Source organism: Mastigoproctus giganteus, chromosome 10 (assembly GCF_048544385.1).
Source record: "Mastigoproctus giganteus isolate SK-2022 chromosome 10, ASM4854438v1, whole genome shotgun sequence".
Classification (NCBI taxonomy): domain Eukaryota; kingdom Metazoa; phylum Arthropoda; class Arachnida; order Uropygi; family Thelyphonidae; genus Mastigoproctus; species Mastigoproctus giganteus.
In genome coordinates, this window is record NC_143584.1 from 47,216,786 (window position 1) to 47,233,879 (window position 17,094).

Consider the following 17,094-nt stretch of genomic DNA (forward strand, 5'->3'; position numbering starts at 1 on the left):
AGTCTCTAAAATTCCAGGCAACTTGTTTTCCTGGCTACTGTTCATTTCAATAGAAGCAGTGCAAGAATCACTTTCACCTCTGCCAGCGGCTACTGTTAATCCATCAGTCCATGTATCCCCCCCAAGCTAGCAGTTTTCCAACCCACCTAACACTGCCTCAATAGCATCAGCAAACATTCTTGTACCCTTTCTATTTAAGTGTATCCCATTCCTGTAGAAGCAGTCTCTCCTGTTAACAAGCACAGACCAAGCTGACAAAAATTTTACCCCATGAGCCTTGCACGATCTCTCCAGGGCTGAATTGATTGACAAGGTTCTCATCATATACTCCCTCCTATCATGTCTGGCACAATTTCTGTATTTTTCTTCATCTGTCGCATGATCTCATCAATCTTTATCTTATCAGTCCATGACGCTCTTAACAATCGTCTGTAACATCACATCTCAAAAGCATTTAACTCATTCTGGGTCTTCTTTGTCAGTGTTCAGGCCTCGGCTCCATAAAGGTGGACAGAAAAGACAAAACATCTCAATATTCTTGTTCTTAAAAGAAGATCAAGGTCACTGTGGCACAGAAGAGTCTTCATTTTAGGGAAGGCTACACATGCTTGTTCAATTCTTGAGCATACTTGGATAGAATGGTCCAGCCCTAGTTCAGCATACATCCACAACAGTGATAACTTTTAACCCTTTCGATTTCTTCATTATTGAGTGTAATTTTTTGTTAACACTTCTTTCTTACTGATCACCATAAGTTTTGTTTTCTTGATGTTTAACTTCAGACCAAAATTTTCACTTATTCTATTAACTCTAAATAATGCTTGTAAATCCTCAGAGCTGGCCAATATAGCACCATCTGCATATCTTATCATATTTATTGTATTGCCATTAATCTTTATCCCTTCTGTACATCCCTCTAAAGCTTCTTTAAAAATTTCTTCAGCATACATGCTGAACAATACAGATGATAGAATACAACCTTGACGAACTCCTCTTTTAATTTCTATCTCTTCCGATTTTTCTCCTTCTATGCATACCTTTGCCGATTGTCCCCAAATCAAATTCACCATTATTCTGATATCTTTGTATCAATTCCAATCTTCTCTAAGATTTGGAACAGTTTGTCATGTCTTACCCGATTGAAGGCTTTCTCATAATCAAGTAGATGAATACCTCTTGGTTCATATCTTGACAGAAAGCTACTCTACATTATCATATTACTTTAATGTATTCACTGAAATAAATACCTGCACTTATTTAATCTGATTTATATGAAGCCGCTGCAGTCAGAATTAAGGTAATTTCTATATCGAATTTATTGGTAGCAAACTACCATCCTTCCCTCTCTCTCTCTTCAGTTACATTTGATAATGTTAGTCATTGGTTTCTCTCAATTTCTTGATCCTTTGATATTATCATGTGTAGGTAAATTTCAATCAGTCAATTTACTACCCTCAATTTCTGCATGTTTTCTAGAGCAATTGTCTATTGTTAGTTGCACTGAACTTGCACCTCCCACCTAACAGACCTGATGCTCATCCAGGGCTGTAGTGGAGGATATACATGGGTATATGCCGTATACCCTCTGGATTTTTTTTTAGGTGATTAGCATATACCTTCTGGTTTTTGAAAGGTGTGTGTGTGTGTGTGTGTGTGTGTGTGTGTGTGTGTGTTATACCCTCTGGAATTTGATTAATAAGCACAGTATACTCTCTGCATACGTAACATTCGCAGAGTATACCTTCTGCTAATTTTACGACTACAGCACTGAGCTCACCTCCACTGTGTCTAAACTAATGCTGCAGCTTATGTCACATCATTTTTTTTTTTTAATCTTATTCACAAACCCTTGGAGGTGTACTTTCCTACTACTGTTGCTACTCACCCTCAAATTGCGTCTGACGTTTGGTTTATCGCTCCTTCCTTCACCACACAGAAGGCAGAAAATATAACCTAAATTAAAAACAGGATTTAATCAATATTTCATTCCCACTTTTTCCCTGGTCTACCCACTTAAATTCTTTTCAAAGACATATGGTTTTGGCTTGCTTATTGGCTTTAATTTCTTTTGGATGTTGCTATGTCTAAAACTTGTCTTATTTTTCACTTCCTCGACCAACAGTTTGTTTGTTTGTTTGTTTTAGGATTTTATGCCGCATTACCATCTAAGGCTATAATGCACCAAGTCAAAAAGATGTAAAATATAAAACTATAATATTATAATTGTTTATATATTATTGTAAAAGAGTATACGATATAAAAAGTTAATAAAGCATAAAACGATAAAAACATTCTAGATAGAGTTATTTAGTTTAATAAGTTATAAAAACTTAAATATAGCTGACAAGTTGTCATTGTCCGATAAAAATCGGTCTGAGTGTATAAGACTCAGACAGATGGCTAAAACATAAATGACGATCATTATAAAAAGACGGATATTCAATTAAAATATGACGGACTGTTAAAATGGTGTCACACTTTTTTCTACACATAGGACGATCATCTGCCCTCAGCAGATAGCAATGTGTCAAGTGACAATGTCCTATGCAGAGCCAAGACAGAACAACTTCCTCTTCTCGGTTCCTGCGCAGACTAGACTTCCAATGTTCGATTACAGGCTTAATCTCATATAACTTGTTTGCAGCCTGTCCATTCCATGAATATTGCCATTGGGATACAAGTTTCTTTCGAATTACTTGCCTGTAGTCTATATAAAGGACTAACAGACAAGAGTTAAAGAGGTTCGCTGATTTTTCTGCAGTGGCTGCCAAATCATTTCCTGAGATCCCAATGTGGCCTGGGATACAGCAGAAATGGACATCAAATTCAGATTGTGCAAGGAAGTGCAGCTTCTGCTGTATCCAGGTCAGGACAGGATGAGGGTTGAGCCTCATCGATGATAAAACCTGCAATAAACTCAGAGAATCGGCTTCTCGACCAACAGTAATACCAGACATAACAAACCTGTGTACTTGGTAGCAATATATGTCACGGAGTGGAAGTCCTCCCCCCCAATCAGGAAGAAATAATATAAGAGCAACAATAATAATAATAAATGACACTATTATACCACATGAAGTTATTAACAAAATATATTTTTTTTAAAACTTATATGAATACAAGCTCAATTTTTACGCTAAATTGTTAGCAGGTGATATTTCAAGATTCTCACTCAACCCGAACATCAGACCATAAATGCTAATGGGTGGAATAGAAGAACAATTAAAACTATGTAAAATAAATTGATTTTTAGATTATGTTATAAGGCGACATGATGTGCATTTGGGAACTTAGAAACAATAACCAAGATAAAACACATGATAAAACGGTAAGATAAAAACTAGATACCTACTTCTCTATAGATATGGCCCTCTTACTTCCCACTTTGCAGTAGGAATTCAACTTGCATTCCATATCAGTTTAATAAACCTATTTTGTAAATAATTTCACATGGTATATATAATAGTGTCACTTATTATTATATATAATTTACCATATCGATAGAAACTGCATAACATCCTTTCCCACAGGCCACCGTAGCCTGTGGTCAGGTGTATACCTTGGCCGACCGGGCTAGCCGGGTGGGTCAAGTGTCTGCCTGGCAACCCAAAGGTCGCAAGTTCGAATCCCGCCTCGGGCTTGGATCAGAGTACAAAATGCAAAAACTTTGGGAGGTGCAATATGGCCGCAGAAGCCGATGTGCCAACAACTAACAAAAAAAAAAAAAAAAAAAAAAACACGTACCTTGAGTAACCGGGGTTCAAGCCCATGACTGCTAAATATGGTGCTGTTTCTTGTATTCTCTCTCTCTATCTTGTGAATTAATGTGACCATGTAGTCGTCCCAGAGTACAAACGGAAAATTTAATTTTAAACTATATTATAAGGGGAGAAAAGCCATCAAGACCCAGGGGTTGTTATTTGGTTTTTAGGAGTATTAGCAACTAAGGCCATATTGCTCCGAGGATATGCGGTGGTCATTCCCTGACCTTTCCACATCCTCTGTATTTGGTGGTCACAGGCTCGAACCCCGATCTAACCAAGAAACATGTGCTACACACTGCTGCTCTTGCCCACCTGGCTACGGAGGCGCCAAAATAAATTTTCTGTTTATACTCCGGCACAACAACCAAGTCAGTAGAGTTTATAATAAATCATCGATACAAATATTTATCGTATTTAGTAGTCATGGGCTTGAACCCCGGTCAAGGAATGCATGCTATGCACTCTCGCTCATGACCACTCAGCTATGTCAGGCCTAAGGGACCCAGGGGTCAAAATTCTTCTATTATCCTTGTATCAGAGAGACCATGGATGCATTTGGTGTAGGAGGAGGAAATTTACCCATCAAATCTTATTTTGAACAAACCTAGCACATTTATTGGGGGGGGGGGGACTAAGGATTTCCAAAAATGTGCATACAATGAACATTTTAGAGTAGAATGTGGAATAAAGGATTTCATCCCTACTAGAATAATTTGGCTTCACTAACATGGTCTAAATAAATATCACGACTGGAAGGTTTCAAATCAATTCAACTGGTAATTAAAGCAAAGAGGATGTGAAATCGTATAATCATTCCATTTTGCATCCTTATATTGCCAAATGACACGAGGCTGAGAATGACTATGGGAGAGGGAGATGGGGAGCTCCATTGGAAAGATATCATTGATCAAGCTGTGACTAAGATACCTAGAGGACCACTAACATGTATTTTGGGGTTGATAGTGATTAAAAAAAAATCAAGAGCACTGGAAACATGGTTAAGGTTGTGGGGGTAATCTAATAGGTATAGAACAAGTTGTGTAAGTCGTTAGTAACCACAAAAGCCTCAGTATTTCTACCAGCTTTCAAGCTGTGTGGAGCCTGGTCCGTGCAACTACAAAGTTTACACTAGCTGGAGTTGTGTGTATTAAAATCAGAAAATAAAATTACTTCACTATTAGGAAAGTTAAATTGGAAAAAGTTGAGTTTCAAAAAAAAAAAGAATTAAAAAAGGTCTAAATGATTCATAGAATTGGGAGAACGATAGAGGCAACAGATGAATTTCACATAAGGAAAAAGAGATTAAGCTCAAGGAAATAAAAAGGGAGAACTGCAGATTAGGAAGTGTGTGGCAAGAAATATCAGAATATATATATATGCACAAGTACCACTTCTAAAACAAAAAGAATTATAGAGAAAATAATTAGGTCAACTGAGGTGAGTAGTGATTGTGACAACCAACAATTTAAATCCGTCATAAAAATATGTGGGACTTGGTAGACTAAGTGAAAATGGATATCACTGAGATTGGAACTAAGATCACAAATGAATTAGGAGTCAGACTATTCATGATTAAAGATTATCAGACGAAGCTAGGACAGTTTCACTTCCTTTTCTGAAAACATACTTCTACTAAATTAGATTTTCTGCTGTTGCTGATACAAAAACAATTTTTGATCATGGCTGATAATGGAAATGGAACTTTATATTACCATTTCGTCAATGACACCACAATTTAGAAAACAGTATGCTGAAAAGCAAGCTCATCCAACACACTATTTCAGTATGTGCAAGCCCTCGACACACATTGTTGGTAACTAATATAAAACCCTCCTGCATGTTAAATATATTAATTATACTTTAATTACATATACAGCAGCCCAGCTCTAACATGGCAATTACATTCTTGAAAACAATGGCAGTAGCATTATTTCTCGCGACACAAAAATCATTTGAAATGCCAAATGAACAAAACATATCAAACATAGTAAAATCAAAACTTAGGAAACCAAATTCACCTATTAACAAATGTAGATCAATTTCAAAAGAAATTGAAAGTTGTAACTAGTTAATATCTCATTAATAGTTTTGTAGAGACTGTTATAAACTTAATTTAGACTGGGGTAAAATAAACTGTCACCCATGCTCTTATAAAGATTTTCACCCCTGCATTCTGTTAAAATGACTGAAAATAGAATGTGTAATCATAAGTGAATTATTTTAATAATAATTATAAAACCTTCATAAATATTTTCAATTGATAAAAACCTGAAATGGGAAAATGTTAAATGCGTGGATTTTAAAAATTAAAACTAAAAATAAATAAATAAACTTTTCTGAAGAGAGACATGAAGCTCATTCATATTAAGATTTAAAGAAATGAGTAAATGAAATAACCAAAAGGTAGCCAGGAAGTTTAATCCACACATGGAAACAAAGGACCTGATAAGATAAGGTAAGATAAGCAAAATGCCTGTTTTTTTTTTCAAGATCTGCTATGTACATAAAATATAACAAATGCAACCTTCACCAGGATACTTGCATTATAAGCCCCTTATTATAAAAGTCTGATTTATAAAAATTAATAGAAAATGATTTGCAAATTTTGTAAGAAAAGCCCCTCAAAACACATAAAAAAAAACTAACAACAAATTAAAAAAATTAGGGAAATAAATTTAGATTAAACATAACATATCTGCAATTATGATTAAGTAATGATAGTCAATCCCTAAGAACTGGAGAACCTTAAAATCCCATCAATACAGATTAAAACAATTTAATGAAGAGAATACTCTACTAAGTAAACAGAATATCAAATATCTGAACTTTCATAACCAATGTAACCATCCTAATGAAATGGTAAAAACGTTAGCAGATGTAAGAAAATCCAAAGATTGAAAACTGCTTTTCAGAATACCATACTATCTTCAAAAAGGCAAGCTAACATTCAGCTCAGCTTGGTCATGATAAGATGCACCGAACCATAAGTGCACCCAGAACTTTGGAAAAAAAAATTTTTTTTGCGCATATTTTAAATTCAAACCTTCAAATTGAAGCCAACAGTGTACAAAAAATCTTTTCTGCTCTGTATACCCATTTTGTTGGGACTACGAATTTATAAAAAATTAAAACTACCATACTGCACAAAACATAAACACTAACTACTGAAAGATATCTTTCTCTTTTCACTTGTGACTCATTGATTTATACAAGGGTTACCAATTCTACAAGGTTACAGATAAGGTCAACTGTGATTCAAACTGATCACAATCTTCATTGTTGCACATTTACATTTCAGTGTGAAGAAGCAAAAGAGAGGAGTGGGAAGGGTAATCAATGCCTCATATACTGAAGGTAAGGAAATGCTAATGGTAATTCCTTTCAGAATGAAGGGATTCTATTTTTTTTTATTCTGTGAAAATAAAGGACAAGTGGTGAGAATTGAAAAATCTCATTCATATATACTAAGTAATAACCAGGAATGGCCAATCTTTTCCTGTGGCATGCCACATATCATGGTGAAAATGTTATCCATACATAAGTTACCAGAATCAATAATCCCTCCCCCTTCACCACCACTATTGATCTGTTCCACCAAATGTTTTTGTTAACTATATAACAGGAATTACTGTATATACTATGTGCTTATAATAAAAAAAGTTTTTAAATTATGTTTATAAAATAAATTTAATATAGTAGGTTAATGAATAAATATTTTGTGTCATGGAATCATTGTCATGAGGAGCTAAACAATGTCTTACATGCATTACATTTAATGTTAAAATGTAAATATGAACCATGGGTTCCCATTATGCTGAAATCTGGGTTATCATTTTTGGCAATAGAAGTAAAATTAAACTGTATATTCTTTACTGATATTTTGTGGTATTTATTTATTTTTATTTTTTTTTCACACTGATAGGTGTGCCATTAACAACAGCTGTGCATAGCACATGTGCCACAGAATTTACACATCCAGACCATAAGCTGCATGGGAATTTCAGGCAACATTTTCCAGGGGAAAAAAGTGTCTTGTGGTCCGGAAAATACAGTAATTTAAGATTAACTTTTATTCAAATAGTAGTGGGTTTTTTGGATACACCATATCGTTTGACCTGATATAAGGTTGTTGTTGTTGTTTTGGTTTTTAAGAGCATTAGCAACTAAGGCCATATTGCTCCGGGAATATGCGGTGGTCAGTCCCTGACCTTTCCACATCCTCCGTATTTGGTGGTGACGGGCTCGAACCCCGGTCTAATCAAGAAGCGTGTGCTATGCACTGCTACTCCTTCCCATCTGGCTACGGAGGCACCTCCCGATATAAGGCATATTCATTTTATTTAATGAATCATATTTTTAAAAAAATATATATATACCATTTTTGGTTCTAAAAACTTATTACAACAAAACTACACAAGTAATAAAAAAAAAAATTCACCTACCATGAACGGCATTCACAAAATTGTCAATAACAACAACATCATAGTCAGCAAGCAGAAGTTCGACAATGGTATGACTACCAATGAAACCAGCACCACCAGTAACAAAAACTGTATTTTTGGAAGTCATAATGAACAGTAATTGTTCTGAAAAGAAATATCAAATTGTAAAGAAACATTTAATCAATTAATATTATTATAGGTATTAAAATATGCATTCATAATAATACTTCTCAAAATAAATAATCTCTTTGGTATGAAGAACGAGTAGCAACATTAGATACATACACCGATGAGCCAAAACAGTATGACCACCTACCTAATATGATGTTGGTCCTCCACGTGCAGCCAACACATCTCATACCCGGCAAGACATGGATGCTACAAGATTTCTAAATGTGTCTTGTGGTATCTGGCACCAACGTGTAACCAGCAGATCCTTTTAACTCCTGTAAGGTCCATAGTTGGGATGCTGCAGATCGGAGTTGCTGTTCCATCACAAACCACAGATGCTCAGTGGGACTGATGTCTGGCAAATTTGGAGGTCAGGGCAATACCTGGAAATCCTCATGTTCCGTGAACCAGTCTCGAACAGTCTGGGCGGTGTGGCATGGCACATTATCCTGCTGAAAGACAGCACTGCCAGAGGGAAAGACCGTTGCCATGAAAGGGTGTACCTGGTCAGCAATGATGTTTAGGTAGGTGGTAGACATCAGAGTGCCCGGCACATGGATGACTGAACCAAGGGTATCCCAGCAGAACATCGCCCAAAGCATGACACCGCCACCACTGGCTTGTTTTCGTCCCACAGTGCATCCTGGCACCATCACTTCTCCAGGTAAACGACGCACACGTACCCAGCCGTCCACATGGTGCAACTGGAAACGTGATTCATCAGACCAGACGACCTTCTTCCAATCACTCAAGGTCCAGTTTTGATGCTCACGTGCCCATTGTAGTGCCAGTGAACAGTCTGATTCCTAATATAATTTGTTCCATTCTTTGCTGTGTAGTTTTCAGCTTCTCTTCCATTCTTTTGGTGAGTGCCCAAGTTTCACTTCCTGTACACATTGTACTCCCCAAATTCCAATTCTGCACTGCTTATATCTGTGTGACACCATGTCTCTGATATCCCAACAATATCTGCCTTTGATGTCTTGACCAGCACTTCAAATTCATCAGATTTAATTACTATACTCCTAGCATTGGTGTCATGCAAGTACACATGCACCCATACTTATTCTTAGTTACCCTAACGCAGCCCATGTATTTGTTCCGTGATGACTCCTACAGTCCCCGAAAACCCCAGCACCCCACCCCACAATCTAACAGAAGCAGTACATCTAGAAGTCTCTCAGTTTCGATGTACATTTCTTCAACCTGTGCATAAATCATTGCCTCTTAGAAATCCTGAGAAGCAGTCTTGACAGGTGATGTACTTTTGAATTCCAAAATGTTGTTTTTTATATCTTTATGGACTGGAAAGCCAACTCCACCTTTGCTCTTTTCACTGTTTCCATTGGTGTACAGCAAATTTCCACTTGATAAACTTATAAGTGATTCATTTCTTCTTCTTGTTTCAGCCAAACTGATGACATTCTAATTCACATTTTCTAATTCCTTTTCCAGCTCTAATATTGTCTTCACCAATGATCAAGTTCAGTTTCCATGCATGGCAGCTTGGTCGTACCCAGAGATTCTTAGCACCCTCTGCTTCCACTCTGATCCTCTCGCTGCCGTAAGAAGGGGAGCAAAAGCCGCTGGGGACTGTGGCCCATTTGTTCCATCGTGTTGTCATGTGCTGGAGGGTTTGGTCTTTACCTCTTCATGCTGACCAGGCGTCTTGAAGAGAACCATTCTACACATTCATTGCCATCAAAGTGATGTGACAGGGCTTACCATTGAGAGAAGGTTTGCATGAGTGGATTTTAGGGAGGCAGGCCAACCAGACTTCTCCTAAATCTTCTAAAATAAAGATATTGGATCCATCAGTGTTTTAGACTGAGTGTCTGATAGCACACAGAATGCCTGTTCCCCTCTAAGCCCCGTGGCTGAGTTAATCAGCCTTGACCATGGACAGCAAGATTTTCCCCAAAAAATCAGGTTTTTCATCCAGAAAAACCGACAAATTGACCAGAGAACAAACACAATTTATGGACAAAATACAGATGGGAATATAAGTTAGTTCTTGGATAGTCCAAATATGACACTTTTTTTTTTTTTTATATTGACTCTCTCTCTCTCCCACACACTAAAAAAAAAAAAAAAAAACTCTTTTTCAAGCCTATTAAAATGTAGACATTTTGATCTTATTTTTCTAGCCATGGCTATAAATAAAAACACACATCTAGTATATCTTCAGATAATAAAATGCAGCACAATTTTTGGCAACATTTTACATGAAAAAAAAAAAAAAAAAGTGTCCTATGGTCCAGAAAAACACGGTAATTAGAAAAATCTTAAATTGATAATGATCATGGATTTACCTAACTTCTATTTTTATTTGGAGTTGAGGATGTCACAATGCACTAAATTATAATCTAGTTTTTTCAATATACAGTATTATATTCAACATTTCCCTTTTTTTTTAAATTTCTATTTTCATTTATAGACTGTTTCGGCATCTGAGTTACTGAAACTAGTATAACCCCAGAGAAGACTCTCAGTGGAAAGTAAACTATAATACAAACCACTTATTCTGGAATCAAAGAAGTGTTAATATTTGAAAACATACTGACAGCCATGAAAGAATAAAAGTAAAATAATATATTTTATATAAAAGAAAAAACTACAACAGATTGCTGATGAGTTCTAAGTTTAAATAAGACAGAATTATACAACTGTAACCCTACTACTACTGTGTAATGGAATCTAAGAATGTTTAATTCACAGTATATTTTGGCCATTCATGTGTTGACATCCACAATATTCAAGCACTGACATGATTTAGTACTTTCATCTGAAGAGCACAAGTGCAAAGGGTACCACACCATTCACACAGTGAGCAATAATGTGTCCTCCTAGACAACTATCAACAAGTGGGTAGCAAATTTCAAAAGGAAATTCCACTCTGTGTGTGTGTGTGTGTGTGTGTGTGTGTGTGTGTGTGAGTGAGTGAGAGAGAGAGATCTTATTACTATCCTGAGCACTGGAAAATTTCTAGCACATTCACTAACAATTTTACTAAGTATTAAAATGTAGAGTGAAAGAATTACACAACTGCTACTCTAACTGCACTGCATTCTTCAAGCTTGAAAGAAAAACACAAAAAAAAGTAACTTTTTACCTGCTGAAAATATCTTGTCTTTTCTATCAACCACATATTTCAAGAGTGTAAAAAATCTGTAAAATAATTTTATGCATCACCTGAACAGTGGAACATTAAAAAATCCCTTGGATGCAAACCGTTTAATGGCTTACTTTGGGAATTTTACAAATTTTTGCACTCACTGAATACACATTGTTAACAGATGAAAGAAAGTGATCTTTCACTGAGATTATAACTATAGTCCTACTATCAAGAGAATGAACTAAAGGTCACCACCATACACAGTCTATTTAAGAGAATAGAGGGTGTTAGTAATAGTAATCGTGGCATGTAGTAGTAGTGGCATGTGATGCAAGAAAGCAAGCGTATGAGCTTATGCAGCATCAGCCAAAAAAAAAAAAAAAAAAATCACACCATTCCCTCCAAATGCCTGTCCAGTTCCTCCTTAAATTTATTCAACCTATCAACTTCCACAACGACAGATGGAAGTTTGCTCCAGCAATTAACCACCCGCTGGCTAAAGGCAAATTTCCGCACATCTATTCTACATCTGTTCTTTCTTAATTTGAATTTATGCCCTTAGGTTCGAAATCTGAACAAGTGGAAGGATCCCATCACAATTCAGCATGCTCAACCCATTCAACGCCTTATACACCTCAATCAGATCACCGCGCAGGGGCCTAGTCTACAGCCACTGCAATTTGCAGAACTTAAGCCTCTCTTGGTAAGAGGATCCCTTCATTTCCCTCACCAATCTTGTTGCCCTTCTCTGTACACGCTCAAGCAAATCTACATCCTTCCTAAAATGAGGCCTCTAGACCTGTACACAGTACTCATAGTGTGGCCATTGCCTTATACAAAGGGACAATTATCTTTTTCCTGTTACCAAAAATTCCTGTATATCATTGACAAAACCCCATGACCTCTTGCAAGCCTGTCTGCATTGCTCAAAAAACTTCATATCTGACTGCACAATTACTCCCAGGTCTTTTTCATTTTCTACTACCCTAAGTGTTGTACCACACAGCTGGTATATTCCTCTGGGGATACTTCAACCATATGCAGTACTTTGCATTTGTCAATGTTAAACTTCAGTTGCCACTTCTCAGCCCATCTGCCCAAATTTTCTAGATCCTGTTGCAGTAGCACACTGCCATTACTATCATTAACAACCTTACCATCATCTGCAAACTTCGACACTAATCCTGATATACCTTCATCAATATCATTGATAAATATACAAAACAACAGTGGGCCCACACCGAACCCTATGGGACTCCACTAATAACATTAGTCCACAAAGAGCAGCGTCCATTGATCACCACCCTCTGTCTTCTCCCACTCAACCACCCTTTTATCCATTGTAGCATCCTACCCTTAATACCATTCTGCTCCAATTTGTACAGTAGTAAAGTAGGAAAAGGGGAGGGGGATGAAGATAATAAATTTTTATTATAGACAAAGATTGAAATGGGTACTGAATTTATTCTATAATCCAGTCATTATATTTTTATATGATTACCTTTGTTTGAAAGTATAATTCATCTAAAAATCGAAGTACCATAAACATCCCACTGCCAATTTACTACTGAAGTAAACAGTCTGGTGGTGACTTCGGTTCATTCTCGTGGCTGTATGACTATATCTTAGTTTCTGCTAAATTCCTTCAATAACAATTTAATTGAATGTTTTGTTTTTAAAAGCAAAAAATATTTTTTCAGCAAGATCTGCATAATTAAAGTGATATAGACAGAAGTAATAAAATAAAGAAAAATATTGGGGTCCTTCTTAGTTCTTCTGTATTATATATTCTTCTTAGGCATTATGCAAGATATGCACACTACAACTTTCCTCTTAAAATCCGATATGAATTAACCATATCATCACTGCTGGACAATACAGTGGTGCTCTTTCTGGAAAAATGAGTATTCAACTCATGATATAAGTGAACAAAAAATAATTTATTGGCTATATTGCAGGAACATGAGTTATAATGAATGTAAAGGAAAAAAAAAAAAAAGAATGGTATTTTTTTGCGTATAATACAAAAAAAAGTTAATGGCTTCATTCTCAATAACCTAAAAGTTTATTATAAACATTAATGTGTACAAATTGAAATTTAATACATGCACTTCTACACATTCAATTAAAGCATTAAGAGCAAATGTAATAGCATATTACACGGGCCAGCAAGTATTTTTCATGAGGGAAAAAACTAGACTAAACAGATCTTTGGACACTTGATTCAAAATCTGTTTCAATTTTCCTCTAGCACTAGTTTTGTGACTAAAACAATTACATGAACATGATGAATGATTATACAACTCAATACTGATGCACCCAACCTATATGAATATAATTATTTATTTATTATTCTTCTTTATACATTTATAGCAGTAATAATAATAGCAAATGATGCAAGAAAGCAAGCTTATATAGCATCAGCCAAAAAAAAAAAAAAACTCAGTTTACCCATCCGTACCCTCCAAGGATTTGTTTAGTTCTCCCTTGAATTTATTATTCCCAGGAGCTCACATCGGGTGAGTCTCTGGGATTGGCACACCCAGGGTCTTGAGCTGGATATCATCATTCTTCTCTTTCTTGGTGATTCCTTTCTACTTTTTTCTCTCTCTCTCTCTCTCTCTCTCTCTCTCTCTCTCTCTCTCTCGGGGATAACTTGAATTTTTTTTTTTTTCAGGCTGTGCAGCATAAGCCTCAGGCTTCCTTGCACTATATTGCTAATAATAATAACCCATCTACTTCCACAACAACATATGGAAGTCCATTCAACAATCGACCACCCGCTGACTGAAGGCAAACTTCCGCACATTTATCCTGCAACCATCCTTCCTCAATTTGAATTTGTACCCTTCCCATGTTTGTAAGTCTTAGCAAGCAGAAGAATACCACTGACAATCAGCTTACTCAATCCAGCCAAGGCTTTAAATACCTCAATCAAATCTCCCTGCAGGCATTGGTCTCAAGGCACTGCAATTTGCAGAACTGAAGCATTTCTAGGTAAGCGCACCCTTTTGTTCTCTTCACCAATCTGGTTGCCCTTCTCTGCACCTGTTCCAGCAGATCTACATCCTTCCTAAAGTGAGGCCTCCATACCTCCTTATCCCTGATTATGTTTGTGTAATTCTTTGAATACATCTAAATCATTGTTATTTAGTAATTTAATTATAATTTTTTTCAGGTGCTGAAACACATTCATCATCATTCCTCAAAAGTGTTTTTAAAATCACCCCAACAAATTCTATTATATGTGTGACTCTTTTCTAACTAAATCATGATGGGTACTCAGAAAATTTATCAGTTATACTTCGTTCTCTGGGTGACAGAATAAGGCATTGTCACTACATTATTTTTACTGATGGTTTGAATGGATTACATGACTGGTTGAACAAAAGGAAAAAGTCTATGCTGTTTGCCTCATCCATGAGATGGAAGATGCCAAAAGACCATGGTATGATTGTTAAACTTAACGTGAATGTAACTAAAATAAATTTTCTGTTTATACTCCGGGACGACCAAATGGTCAGAGGAGTTCATAAGATAGACAGAATACAAGAAACAGCACCGTATTCAGTAGTCACAGGCTTGAACCCCAGTCTCTCTGAGAACTAGATTCTCAGAGAAGAATAAGCACAAGATTATTTATCTGAACCTGGATTCAGTGATGAGACCAATCCATCGTGATGACAGTATGCTATTTCTAGCATACTGTCAACTAAAGAATCTAGTCCACAGCATGGACTAGATTCTTTAGAAGACTAAATGGAATGTAATGAAGATGCATCTGGTGGAGACCTGAGAACTTCAGCCAATCCTGGATGAAGAGACATTGGAGCATAGAGCTGTTCACTAAAGCTGAGTTAAATAACTTCATTATACATTAAGCACTCTCCAAAAATAAAGCCAAAACATTACATCTAAATGGCACCTCTTCATCGACTCCTCACAGTGAAGTTTGAAAGCTGTTTTCTTGCAAAACAGAGACTTAAAGCCAACTAATCTGATGGTGCATCATATTAGTTGCTCAATTACTTTTCCTTCAATTGCTTCCTTCTATCAAATGCCATATTTATCAATATTGCCCTTGACAACTCAGACTTAAGATATTTAGTGGGAAGCCGTTGAATAATGCATAAAAAGGCCAGAAGTTTTATCAGAAGTAACACCACTACTTTGTGGTGTAACTTCTGGTATCTAGATGGCCTAGCAATAACTAACATAATACTCAGTGAAACTATAAATTCTGGGCCCAACCTCCCCCTCAACTAGATTGCCAAATGGTTCCACATGAGCTAACCATACCAAACCAAATTGTCAACCCTCCAGTTCCCCTGCAGTGGTGGGCCTGGTAGTATGGTAGAATTATCACTGATAATACTTCTCCATTAAAAACTACAATTTATTTTACAACAGCAATATATAAGTTCACCTTATTTTTTTCATTTATCCGGTAATTCATAATATTACAAATTACGATTAGCATATAGTAATTTAAGGAAAATTCAACAGCATTTTCTGAAACAGGTGACCGTATATTGTACTGTAATTCAATGCAGACTTTACACCTTTTGGTACAGTTATTCTTCCCCCCCACCACCACCACCACATTTAATCACACTTATGAAGCTTTTGAACACATAAATCTCAGTTTATTTTCATTGAATCATACTGCATAAATAGTGTGATAAATTACAATTAAATACACATTTATTTAAGCTGGAAGGTGAATAAATTTTTTTTAGCTAAAAAGCCTAGATGCAAAGAGCCTAAGGAATGAAATTTTTTCATTAGGCAGTTCAACCTTATTTTAACTTACAATATATAACCTGGTTGTTTAATTTTTTAGCTAAAAAGTTTATTCCTGCCTTCCGACTTAAATAAATATGAATACGTTCAAAACAGATGTAATGTTCAGTCAGTTCTCAGTGGCACTGTTCTTAGCATTAGCATTAGTAGAGGCTTGTGATGCAAGAAAGCAGGCTTATATAGCATCTGACATTAAAAAGAGAAAGAAACCTCCAATTTCACTCATCCATTCACTCCAAATGTTTGTCTAGTTCTTCCTTGAACTTATTTAAGTCGTTGACCTCCACTACAACAGATGGAAGTTTGTTCCAACTATCAACCACCCACTGACTAAAGGCGAATTTCCACACAGCAATTCTAAAATTGTCTTTCCTCAATTGGAATTTATGTCCCCTCAGGTGAGTAGTTTCAGCAAGAGGAAGAGACCCATTAGCATTGAGCTTGCTCAAACCATTCAAGGCCTTATACACCTCAATTAGATCATCTCATAGGTGCCTAGTCTCCAGAAGCTGCAATTTGCAGAACTTAGGCCTTTCTCGGTAACACCAACCCTATGTTCCACTCACCAATCTCATTGCCCTTCTCTGTACTCATTCCAGCAGCTCTACACCTTTCCTAAAAGGAGTCTTCCAGACCTGTATGCAATACTCAAGGTGTGGCCTGACAATTGCCTTATACAAGGGGGACAATCACCCCTTATCCCTGCTAGCAAAATTCCTGTATATCATTGACAAAACACCATGAGCTACTCTTCCAGCCTGTCTATACTGCTCAGAAAACTTCATATCTGACTGCACAA

At 36.4% G+C, this 17,094-nt stretch overlaps 1 protein-coding gene across 2 annotated transcripts in view; it reads right to left on the bottom strand.

Moving 5' to 3' along the window:
- The window catches only part of LOC150079019 (UDP-glucose 4-epimerase-like), a 121,108-nt gene that overhangs the window by 77,806 nt on the left and 26,208 nt on the right, over positions 1 to 17,094 (bottom strand). For both annotated transcript variants that reach the window (XM_090383885.1, XM_090383886.1), the window contains exon 2: positions 8,207 to 8,350. In XM_090383885.1, the coding sequence (XP_090240011.1) occupies positions 8,207 to 8,333 (127 nt within the window). In that variant the 5' untranslated portion in view covers positions 8,334 to 8,350. The remainder of the gene's footprint in view (positions 1 to 8,206; positions 8,351 to 17,094) is intronic.